The following is a 13269-nucleotide window of genomic DNA, read 5'->3' as shown; positions in this document are numbered from 1 at the left end:
TTAAAACACTAGCCTCCCACTCAGCACAATAAGATACTCACCTTTTGGGACAGTGGCAGAAATGGATGCAACAGATTAATGACCCCATTTCAGTTTCACACCAAGCCATTGAGCAGAATGACTGGTGAAGTCACCCACACTTTTAAATTATCCTCTCTTCCAGGATGAACATATACAGTTAAATTAGGGTAAATATTAGGACTGCTTTCAGTTGCCTTTTACAGATTAAATAGGGAAGGAAGATCTCATTATGAATAAAACTATATTTCTTACACAAAATCTTTTTAAGTCTTTAAGTTTCAACTATATTTTTTCAAATATGTTTATGAAACCACTGGCTTCCATTTTATATTGTAGTTGAATTTGGAAGTGGACATGGATAAATACTAATGTGAATTCAAGTCTTTCTAATTTGTAACAGAGAAAAATAGATTTAAATTGTAAGAAGGGACAGGAAAGCATCTTTCAAATGGGAGAGAATTCTGTGATATCTGAATTATTACTTAAGAAAATTCTATGCAATTTAAGAGACACAGGATGAAAGTTAATGCACAGCGCTCTTTTCCTTTAAAGTTGATGGATCATTAAATCTGTCCACCTAAACTCTTAAAAAATCTCTCATGATTAATCTGCTTGTCAAGTAGCTTTCCAACTTAGATCCTCCAATTTGCATTGTTTCCTCCACCCCTGCACATGCACAGAGAGCATTTATGTGCAAATATAACTTTCTAAAAACAAACTTATATAGAAAAGGTGTCATCGGCATAGTTGAAAGGAATAGACCAGGAATGATGAGAGTTAGATCTTCTCAATTAATAAAAAAAGCTTAATCATAGATATTTAACTTACATCTTTTTTTTTTTTAAAGATTTTATTTATTTATTTGACAGAGAGAGACACAGCGAGAGAGGGAACACAAGCAGGGGGAGTGGGAGAGGGAGAAGCAGGCTCCCCGCGGAGCAGGGAGCCCGATGCGGGGCTCGATCCCAGGACCCGGGATCATGACCTGAGCCGAAGGCAGACGCTTAACGACTGAGCCACCCAGGCGCCACCTTAACTTACATCTTTATGTACTGATAGACCATCATACAACTTTTCATTTTTAAAAAATTGTTTTCCACTACTGTTCCTGATTTAAATATGCACTCCTTAATAAAAAAAAAAAAAAAAAACACAAAAAACGAAAAAACCCACTGCAACAGGACGTTCCCTCATCACATCGCTGCTGCCTCCACCCCCATGAAAGAAAGATTTTCAGTGTTACCTGAGAAAAACATTATAACTAATTACATCATTTTTCTTGGTTCCTGCCTCTACCAAGGCTTGCTCAGACATTTCAACCTGTTACCACAATCCACAATTTATCTCAAAATTTTATTTACTGCAATGAATATCACTTCTCTATGTGAAAATTATCAGTTTATCTTTCCTTGACCAAGAAGCAACCTCCTTATGTGCTATAAAAAATATTAAAATAAGATACTTTATTCCTAAAGTAAAACAGTCAACAGAGATGCCTTTTAAGGGTGAAAATTACCAGGAAAATTGCCATTTCAAATCACTGGTGAATAATTAAGCTGTTTATTCACACAATAAAGGTAGTTGAGGATTTTTTTATTTAAAAAACAGATCACATGATATCTATGTAGATTATTGTGTTTCTTTACAGAGTATCATTAACGAGTGTGCTAGGGACTAAAATTTGGACATTACCTTATCTATTAACTTCCTCTATTGCTTTTATAAAACACTTAAATATTTAATGTCAATAGTCTTTGATTATATAGATGTGTTGAGTGTATGCGTGTGTGTGTGTGTGTGTGTGTGTGTGAAGAGACTCAGCAAAGCTGAATGGCTCAAAATCATGAAAACTGTACTGTGCTTCCAAACTACCTGTTTTTTCATGTAAAATATAGTCTTCTAAAATACTGCATTTACAGACATTCAAAATCAAATTTGATAGCTAAATCTTTCCAATACTACTCTTCAGTATTACCTTTGTGTAGTAATACCTGTGCCACTCTTTGCATCCTAAGACCACAAGAGTGTTTTGTGTAACATTACATAAGTCTGAGAACAGGGATGAGAGAAAATGCTGCCGATCCTGAGACAGAGCCACAGTTCCCTCCAGAGCTACCACTTGTCTCACACACACACACACACAAATTCCATAGTGTCTGAATCATTTGAAATTGTCAATATTTGGCCAGTTTTAACCTATAAAAATGACAATTTTACTTTAATTTATACAGCCAGATAGATATACCTACAAAGGCTAAAAAGTGCATCAGAAAATACCTTTGACATTTATTACTCAGAAGTTGATTACCGTCAACTCCATAGAAAGGAAAACCTTAACATCACTATTCACTCTGAAAATTTATGAACCTTTGCTCCACCTATATTAAAACTAAATTGCATCCACACAAAGAAAAAAAAGATTTTTTTAAGACGATGCACCAACCAGAATAGAATATATATATACGCTTGGTCTTTGTTCTATCAGATGTCCATCCAAAGGTATTGATAATGGTTACATCATCAGATTTTTAGCCACAACTAGCTCCAAATATTGCATCTGTGGCTCACACCAGGAGTCCCTGACCCAGCTCAACAAGCATGAAAACATGAAATAAAAGAACGTTAACAAAGACTGGTCTAAGAAAGAGTTCGCAACAATACCGCAATGCTCTTATCACCAAACTCGACTATGCATTGGATACTTAGATCTGAAAGATTTGCAAATAACGACAACATTCAAGCCAGACATTATTCCAAGTGAGGAACAGACTAAAAGGGAAACAAAAAAAAATGCCTTCCAAGAGAGAAACATTCATTAGCCCTACTGGCAAGTGTCTAAAGCAAACAAGGAAACTGCAAAATAATTACTTAGTTACAAACAAACCCTTTTTAGAACAGTACCTTTTTGTGTCTGTCCCTCTTCCATATTCTCTTCCATGGCTACCTTTCTTCAGTAGAATCTGGTACACGGAATTAATCAAAAGCTCAATTAGATGTTGGAAAAACTGGTGATTTTTTTTTCCCTGGGAAGCTCCCACAGCAGTGGCTTGGGCAAGTCCTCCGAGCTTAGCTAAGGCTCCTTCGCGCCTCTTGTTTGCTTGGAGACAGGCTGTCAAGTGTAATTTCATTCAAATTACTCTTCCGTGAAGATTATCAATTTTTCTTCTCAAAGCTGCCCATTGTGTACCACTGTAAGCAGGTATTCAAGCAAATAGCCTGAGAATTTTGGGGGGAAATTTGGTCTGAATCCCAGTAGCCGAGACTCTGTGATTCACAAGCCTTGCTTTGCATTTAAAATGGGGAAAAGAAATTGAGGTTTGTATGGAAATCTGGGCTTTAAATTGGAAAGAGGCTGAGCTGTGAACAGATGGAGGGGTGTCCTCCTAACATGAAGCAGACCACCAACCCATGATTCCCCCTCTTTGCCACCAGAGTGGGAAAGCCCGGATTCCTGCCGGTTCTTTATGCTGCAGCTCTGCTTCTCACCAGTCAGATACCTTGCGAAAATGCATTTTCCTTTGCTCTGCTCTCTGAGTATCTAGTTAATTTGATTTAAAAGTGGCAAGAAAGGATGCAACTAAACCACCTCAGAGTTTATCTGTACGAGTTTAGTATTAACAGAGGTTTTGTAAGCTCACACCTTTCAGATTTAAAAAGATATAAAAGTATGGTTTTCAAAAGAATGAGTATAAACCCTTAAGCCTGAAAGATATATTTTAAGTAATTATTTTACTTCCGTGCCAGAAGATTCTTAAAGGAAAGGGAGAAAAACACGGAAATTTTTCCAAGGCATCTATTGATGTCTTGGTAATTTATTGTTATCATTTTAGTCCACCAAAACTGCTGCTTTTAAGTGGGAATCTGATTTTAAATGGGAATTGTTTCAAGGGTCATTATTGGGGAATGAGTAGGATAATAGAAGGAACAAATTCTAGATAAGGAACAACGGGATAAGCAATTTATAATGGGAAGCTGCAGTCTGATTTGGAATGCAAATCACAACCCTGCAGTCTGGCAATAAATTAGCATTTGTACTTCAGCCCACTGAGTGAGAGGGCACAGTCCAAGAGTCTCAGTACTTCACAAAAGGTATAGTGAGAAAATACAGTTTCTCTTTCAAGGGGGCATAAACCCTTACTACAGCATAAAGTATAAAGAAAGGAAGAATCCCTGTCTCTGTCTCCATGCCCAAATAAGCAAGCACATGGAGAAACACACACACACACACACACACGCACACACACACAATTTCCTTACGATTAATGAAAAATAATTCACATCCTAATTATCCACAATACATCAGAGCATATATTTCACACGTTTTTTAAAGTGGGTCAGTAACATGTTACATACACGCCACCTTTGGAACCATTACAAAAGCAACTATTTAGAGGCAAGACAATTCTTGTACAACATTCCACTTTATTTCTCATGATTTCTCCTAAAAGAATGTTTAGCCTTCTTACTTCTGCAGTCATCTGCTATTTATTTTCCCTATTCAAATGAATTTAACCCACAGGTAAGTATAATTCAAATAAATAAAAAAACCTCTCTCTTCTGAATATATTTCAATCCATATTCAAGGGTTTGTGAGCAAGCTGCTTACTCAGGGCACAGATTGAAAGAAAGAAACCATGAGGGAAATCAAAGAGCCAAATCATAGCAGCATCTCTGCTCCAACTTACCCTAGGCTGACATAACCTGGCATTTAGTCAAAACAGAATGGAGCATCACTCCTCATTTATATTCTTTCCTCATTTTATACCACAGAAATCATCAGTGAAAAATCATTAATAGTAATAGCAGTAGAAATAATGATGCCACTTTAAATTTCTAGAGCACTTTACAATCTACAAAACACATTCATATGCATTAACCCATTGGTAAAACCAATAGGAAAAGTATTATTTTTCCCTCATTTCGTGCTGGACAAAAACTGAGACCCAAGGAGACCCAGGGACCAAGTAAGTCTCAGAACCCATGTCAGCGATTCCTTGGCTAATGCTCTGACCCTGGAAGCCACTTGTCCTGCCCACACTGTTCCATGATGAGCGTCTCCAGCATCTTCACACCTCAGCCTTTCGTTTCCACCATGCATAGGAAAGAAAGAGAAGAAATGATAGGGAAATGAAAAGCATGCATTGGGAAAGACGGGTGGAAAAATAACTAGACTTTTCCTTCTGGAAGCTTTGTTGTAGATCAACAAAATCCTTTAATAATCAACTTTTTCTCTAAAATGGACTTTTTTATACAAAAATTGTTAACAAGAGTCCCTGGGTGGCTCAGTTGGTTAAGTGCCTGCCTTCAGCTCAGGTCATGATTCCAGGGACCTGGGATTGAGTCCTGCATCGGGCTCTGTGCTCAGTGGGAAGTCTGCTTCTCTGCCCTTCCTCTGGCTCATGCTCTCTCTCTCTTTCTCTCAAATAAATAAATAAATAAATAAATAAATAAAATCTTTAAAAAAACTGTTAACAAAAGAAGACAAGAGCAACTTATTCTGATTTTTTTAATATATGAAGAACCACCCCAAATCCAGGCTAAACAGATTCTTATGAGCAGAAACATGCACACACACAGCTTCCTTATGGCCATCACTTCTCAGTGAGCCAAGATTATTTTTTTATCATGGTCAAGCATATGTGACATAAAACATACCATTTTAATCATGTTTAAGTGTACAGTGCAGTGGTATTAAGTATGGTCACATCTTCTGCAGCCATCACCACCATCCATCTCCAGAATGTTCTCATTTTCCCAAATGGAAACTCAGTCCCCATTAAACATGAATTCCCCATTTCCTTCTCCCCCTATTTGAGGACAGGTGAGTTGTTGTGGCTGATTGTTGTTTTTAGGATTGTTTTAAAATCCTGATCTCACTTGAACTTAAGATATTTTGAACAACCAAGTATCTGAACGCTAGTTAGAAAAGAGAAATGAATGGCATTATTGTAGATGAACCATATGAATCCTAAAATATGCTACATGAGCCTTAAGAACTGGCAACGCTGTTTCTTTTAGATTTCCTTTAAGACCTAGAAGCTGAAATGACGAGATGCCCCAATCTCATATTCTTTCCATTATACCACAATGCATTTGCCACACTGTTGTAGTCATTTATTTAAAGTATGTGGTGTGGGTTCACTAGGTAGTTTAAAAATAGGATAATGAATGTTAGATATGATTTCCCTTTCAAATAGTGTCTCAGAAATATTTACGATGTTTATTACATTTTTCCTGCATAAGCTAGAAGACACATTAGTCACTAAACCTAAACCCATTCAGTCCTCATTTCTCTTACATCACCTTAATTTGGAGCTGGCTCTTTCTTTAACACCTCATCTTATTTTTACAGACATTTAATTATATAAACCAAGAAAATATCTACATATTCTTCTATTATGTAATTCAGTCATCACTGTGATACAATATTCAAAATACAGTCTAGTCAACAGAGTTGCAGATGAAACAAGCTGATGGCTCCAAATACAGCACCAACTTTATGAAGTGGAAAAAAAATGTTTAAGGTCTTTGAGTCAGATAACAAAACAGACATGTGAAACCGTGAACAAAGTATAGTATAGACACGTTGAGAACTGCTTTAGTTCCTCAAATGTTTCAGACACAGATCCAACCCTGTCTTGAAAAGGAAATGTCTTAGTTGGTTTCTTCCTGCATTTCAATAAAAAAGAATCTTTCTGGCTGCTGGTTTAAGTCCTAGGTCAGAAACTGACTTCTACACATTTTCTTTTTTTTTTTTTTTTTTTAAAGATTTTATTTATTTATTTGAGACAGAATGAGAGAGAGAGAGAGAGCACAAGAGAGGGGGGAGGGTCAGAGGGAGAAGCAGGCTCCCCACCGAGCAGGGAGCCCGATGTGGGACTCGATCCAGGGACTCCAGGATCATGACCTGAGCCGAAGGCAGTCGCTTAACCAACTGAGCCACCCAGGCGCCCCATCTACACATTTTCTTAAAGAAAATTAAAACCACCACAAACACTTTGTTGTTTTAAATGTATTATAAAAGTAGCATAACATTCTTTGGAGTTTTATAATTGTATAATGCAGTCGATGCACAGAATGACCATGGTCTTTACAGGTCTTGCTAAACTTAAGTATCATTATTCCTACTCCCTTTCATTATTTAATTGTACAAATGTTTATTTAGCATTCTTATATGCATAGGAACTTGCTGTAGGCAAGAGATACTAACAAAAAAATTCCGGCCCTAATGATGTTCATAGTCTAATAGCACAAACAAGTCACAAATCACACATTGTATGACAAGTGATATCTAATTGGGATAAAAACGCACAGGTTGCTACATGAGCTTACAGCAAGGATACCTAACCTATTATTTAGTTTTGATAGTTGAGAAAGTTTTCTTGCTTTCCTAGAAAGTATAGGTTGATCTGACCTGATCCCTAAAGGATGTGATATTCTCCAGGAAAAAGAGAAGGCAGTGGAAGGGAGCAGGAAAGGTTTTCTAGACAGTTGAAACTGAATACTCAAAAACTCATAAAGAGAGGTATTCTTCTGATTGCATGGAATGGACTAACACCTGGCCACATGGGCGGTTGGAAACCCTCTTTTACTGTTTATGGGGCATCTTATCCCCAAGGTGTTCAGGAGTCTTGTGCTGGAAAATCTGGTCCTGAGACTTGGTCCCCAGAGTTACTAAAGAGGCAAGGGAGTCACTCCAGAGACCAGTCCTGTACCCTAGAAGACTAGAGTCTTAAAAGGGAGAAGATGAGAAACCCATTATTAGTCACCCCAAGAAATTACCTTTAGTTCTTTCAGGCTCTTTCACACTAAGACCTTTCCCTGTGAATCTATTCATACTGTCTTTTCAGAGTTGGCCAAGCCTGCTATCATGACAATGTCGTGGTCCTGTTTACAACTGGTCAATGGTTTGCCCCTGTTCTTAGGACAAAGTTCAACCTACTTAGTTTGGTGGGAGAGATGGGGCATCACGTGGCAGGAGCCTGGCTCTCAAGCCTAACCTCCCCCAGTTATTCCTCACCCACTTATCTCCTTCTCATTTCCCCAAAGTGTCTATTTTTAAATGTTGTTCCTTTTGCTTAAAACACTTTTCCCTCCACCCTTAGAGAGCTAGATCCACTCACTTATCAGATCTTAGTTTAAACGAATTGATCAGAGAACAGGCCTTCTGCAGCACTGATAATATATGTCATTACAGAGTTATTCCCCAAAGTTGGCATTCTACATTTATTTACCCCACTGGCCTGCAGCCCACAAGCCCCATGGGGTCAGAGACTCTATCCACCTCCCTACAAGGCAAACACACAGCAAGCTTTCACTAGACATTTGTAAAACTCACGAATAAATAAATGAAATGATAATAATGAATGAATGAATACATTCATGGCTTAAAATATACTTTCTCTTACATTTAGCAGCTTCCACAAAGTTTTAAATTGTGGACACTCTTTACAATAATTCCAGGAGCTATAGGTTGTGTTCATACACAACAAAGGCCATGCCTGAAGAGCTGAAGGCAGAATGATAAAGAGATATTTCAAAAAGCAAACAGTAGAACAAAAAAGTAACTGTGAAATTATTAATTGTGTGCCACGTTTCCTTTGCTAAGGGAAAGCTACACTGTCGTAAGCACCAATTATAAGAAGGAGAGACAGTAAATTTCTATGAGTGACACCCCTTAGATCAAATTTACCCTTCCAAAATAAGAATAATCATTTATAAGTATTTACCATAAACCAAAAAGTTGCTAAAAAATTTAGAAGTTCTAAATAGTGTTGTCTCTCTCCAAAATGCTAGCAAACTAGAGAAAACCCAAACCCTTTTCGTTAATTATGTTTTCCCTGAAACATGCAGAAACCACGCTGGGTGAGGTGGGGGGGGGGGGCAAAGAGCGGGGAGGAGGGAATGGTTAAAGCATGCTTCCAAAAAGCAGTGTTGTAACCAGCAGTGGCCTGTGTTTAGCAGCTCAAAATCCAAACTCTGCTACCCACTGAGAAAGAGATAATAAAAAATGGCCCAAGTTGGTTCTTTATTTTCTCAGAAATGCTACTTAAATTGAGCTCACCAGAAAAGCAACTGCACAGCTCAATCACACACTCAACTTGTATTGATTCACTAACTACCATGTAGCAGAAGCTGGGCTAGGTGATCAGGACAGACGTGGTTCCCTGCTCTCACAGAGCTAACAGCTCAGCCCAAAGAGAGTCACAATTAAACAAGTTCTTGGAACATATTACAGAAGCAATAATAATAATAACCAAAATTGTACTCAGCCCTTAGGCATTTATGATTACCCCACTTAATCTTCAAATAACCCTATCAGGTAGTTCCTATTATCCCCATTTTTACAGATAATGAAATAGGCACAGAAAGGTTCAATTCTTTACACAAAATAACGTAGGCATTCTGACTCCAAAGACCATTCTTCAAACCACCCCTGTGTCTGCCTACACTTACATAAGTAGCATACTCAAGAGCATTTAAGATGAGCTAAGGCTCTTGTCACAAAGTCCTAATTCAAACATAACATTATACATAGTAATAAATACCTGTATGTCCAGGTATCCAACATATAAAATAAAGTATTGAAAGATTACTGTGCCCCTTTGTTAACTGCATTCTACTCTTTATTTACCCCAATCCTACCTCTCAGCCCTGTTAACCACCAATCAGTCTCAGGGTGTTTTTATTCCCTATACTGTCCTCATAATTATATATATATATATATATATATATAATTATATATATATATATATATATAATTTATATATATTTATGTTTATATAAACTACACACACACACTATTTAGTATTGCTTTGCAGGTTTTGCTATGATTATTATTTTTTTTTAAAGATTTTATTTATTTATTTGACAGAGAGAGACACAGTGAGAGAGGGAACACAAGAAGGGGGGAGTGGGAGAGGGAGAAGCAGGCTTCCCGCGGAGCAGGGAGCCCGATGCAGGGCTCGATCCCCGGACCCCGGGATCACGACCCCAGCTGAAAGCAGACGCTTAACAACTGAGCCACCCAGGCGCCTCAGGTTTTGCTATGATTATAAATGGTATTTTATTGTATGTATCTTTCCATATCTTTTTCCCAATCTTCTGATGATATTTGTAGATCTAACTATTGATAAGCATTTAATATCGTTTCTAATTTCTAAACTACTGCAGAAAATATTACAATGAATATTCTTATGTATGTCTCTGTGTGCACATATGTAAAAGCTCTCCTATTATTTATAATATATATAATGTGACTATATTACATATATACTGTATATGACTATATTATATATAATATGACTATTTCTGAATTCCCTATTCTGTGTCATTGGTCTATGGGTCCATTTCTGTGTCAATAACACATTTTCTTAATTACGCTAGCTTTATAATTACTTTATATTTAGAAGAGCAAGTCCTCAAACTTTGATCATTCTTTTAAAAGCCCTTGGTCAACTGTATACATTTTAAAATCAGCTTCCAAATACTGTAGGGGAAAATAACTTGCATTTATCAAACTTACGGTAACTTCATAAAGTTAGTGAGACACAATTAACATCTTTACAAAATTGAATCAGTTTCCATGAACGTGAGCTATCTGTCCATTTATTCAGGACTACTTTCATACACTTTGAGAATACGTGAAAATATCCTCCCTAAAAGCTCTGCATACACTTCGTTGTTTTTATTTCTAGGTATTCTGGTTTCTTTTACAAAAAAAAAAAAATTTATATTACATTTTCCAATTCTTTTTGACTGAAGTAAAGGAATACATTATTTTTTTAATTAATCCTCTAAGAAGCAAATTTGCTAACCTCTCCTATAGTTCTCATAGTGTATACATCTTGAAGTTTCTATGCAACCGTAACATCTCTGAACTAAAGCAGATTTGATTCTAATCTTTTTATTTTTATGTATTTTGTCTATCTTCCTGTGCATTCTGGGAGCACCAATGCAATGTTGAATTGAACCAGTAAATTGAACTGGAATGATAACACTGTGTCACCACTATATGTTGTTTGTAGTAGGTTTGGGTAGATATATTTTATCTGCATGAATAGAGATTCTCTTTGATTCCATATTGCTGAGGTTTATTTATCATAAAATACGTTGAATTTTAGCAATCTTTTCCCACAAGTATGATTTTATATATATATTATCTCCATGAATATATTCCATTAATATATTAAAGAATTGTATCAATGTCAAAGTGACCAAATTTTCAATTAATGTTGTTTGGTCGATTTTTTTCTCTACTGGTGAAAATGGTACTCCAATAAAAAAAGCTTTACCAATTTGGTAAAGCTTTTTTAATATATGTGTATATATACATATATATATATAATATCGATTAGTGACTACATTCATTAAACATTAACTTGCAGATAGACATAATACTAATTCATGTTCTAACTCATTTAACACAACAATCGTCAGAGGTAGGTAATATTATTATCATTTCCCATTTTGTAGATGAGGAAACAGAATAATTTGCACAGGGGCACATGGGTGGCTCAGTAGTTAAGCATCTGCCTTCGGCCCAGGTCATGATCTCAGGGTCCTGGGATCGAGCCCCGCATCAGGCTCCCTGCTCAGTGGGGAGCCTGCTTCTCCCTCTCCCTCTGCCTACCGCTCCCCCTGCTTATGCTCTCTCTCTCTCTGTGAAGTAAATAAATAAAATCTTTAAAAAAAAAAGAGTAATTTGTACAGATCACCCAGCTCTTAAGTGACAAAGATGAGATTCAAACCCAGAGCTTTCTGTTTCCAAATGCTCTTAATTTCAAGGCTATAAATACTGTAGAGCTGAAACCTCTGTCTGTGGCCACTTAACCACCATGATTAAAAAATACAGAGCAGTATCCAGAAAGTGAAAGAAAGGAGGGGGCATCGACAAAAGCCGCTTCTGCCACACACCCTTAAAACACATACACATACACACACCATGCAACAGAGACTATCTCAAAGACAACCCACACTCACAACCTTGGTGGGCTGTGCCTCTCCGTCAGTGGCAGGACTCTGAAGAGGCTCCCAGAGGTTGTCCAATTCACTTACTCTTCCAATGCATGAAGCCCTGCCATGGAGTCCCTGCACCTTTGCCTCCCCTTTCCCTGGCCAAACCTCCAGGGCACCTGTCACAACCCTCACCCATCACCACTTCAGTTCCCTGTGCCTCCTGGGGGCTCTCCTCTGGACATTATAGTTTGGCTGCCCCCAGGACAACCCCAGTTTATACAAGTTATCTTCAACTCATTACCTGGGGCACCTCCCCCAAAAATAAAATAGGGAATTACAGTAGTAGGTTTTCAGGTGTTCAACTCTGTTTGTGTTCTTGGTACAAACTCAACTTGGTTATGTTATATAATTGTTTTAATTTTGCCTTTACTATACTGAAAGCTGTTCTTTTAATTGGAAACTGCCTTTTCAATCTGGTTTTCTCTAAATACTGCTACTGCTTTTTTCCACTTTAGGAGGGAATCGGTTATAACATTTTTGGTGCATCCCCAAATTGGAATACCATGTAGCAGTTTGTGATTATGCGAATCATGTTTACCAATACGAAAAGTTGTTCACAATAAATGAAGTGATAGAACTGTATAACAAAATAGTCTGAGTAGTATATTTTATATTTTAAAGTATACATACACCTATGGAAACAACAATTGAGAATGTTAAGAATGTTTCTTTTTAGAAAGTAGAATTTGCAATATGATTTTTTCATTGTTTGCATGCCTTTTGGTCCTAAGTGGTTTAATAAAATATTTTAATTATCAGTGAGTAGAACAACTTCATAAAGCTGACAATGTAAGTTGGTTACCACTGTCACCTCCTATGTTCTTGGTGTTGGACTAACAATTCATCTAAGTTATTTCTACCACCTGAAACAACTGCGCAAGCTACCTTTCTTTCATAGGAGAAAATTGAGGTTTTCAACGGTTAAGCAACTTTCTCGAGGTGACACAGCTGGTGAATGAAGGCACTGGGATTTGAATTTTGGTCTTTCTAATTGTAAATTCATCCCTCACAACAAGGCGAATCATCCAGTACTTCATTAATAGGATCCTAGGGAGCTTCATGTTAGCATTTCTTCATTTTTGAGTAGTCTTAGTGTTACAGGAAGGGCAATGGATATGCTATACCTTAGCTGAAGGATGAGTTATTTGTTTCTCCATTTATTTGACCCAACATTTAACAACTTAGAAATCTCAGTTAAGCCTAACCTTACTTGTCACACTGCATATTGCA

The 13269-nt window shown here is 37.1% G+C and overlaps 1 protein-coding gene across 2 annotated transcripts in view; it reads right to left on the bottom strand.

Moving 5' to 3' along the window:
- Positions 1-13269, bottom strand: part of GPM6A (glycoprotein M6A) — a 336785-nt gene that overhangs the window by 144520 nt on the left and 178996 nt on the right. The window contains exon 1 of one of the 2 annotated variants that reach the window (XM_036099810.2): positions 2923-3549. The exons of the other annotated variant lie outside the window; for it this stretch is intronic. Coding sequence (XP_035955703.1) covers positions 2923-2959 — 37 coding nt within the window. The 5' untranslated portion in view covers positions 2960-3549. Of the gene's footprint in view, positions 1-2922; positions 3550-13269 lie in introns of those variants that run through there. 2 annotated transcript variants of the gene reach the window in all.

Source organism: Halichoerus grypus, chromosome 3 (genome assembly GCF_964656455.1).
Source record: "Halichoerus grypus chromosome 3, mHalGry1.hap1.1, whole genome shotgun sequence".
NCBI lineage: Eukaryota > Metazoa > Chordata > Mammalia > Carnivora > Phocidae > Halichoerus > Halichoerus grypus.
This window is presented reverse-complemented; position numbering and strand designations above follow the sequence as displayed.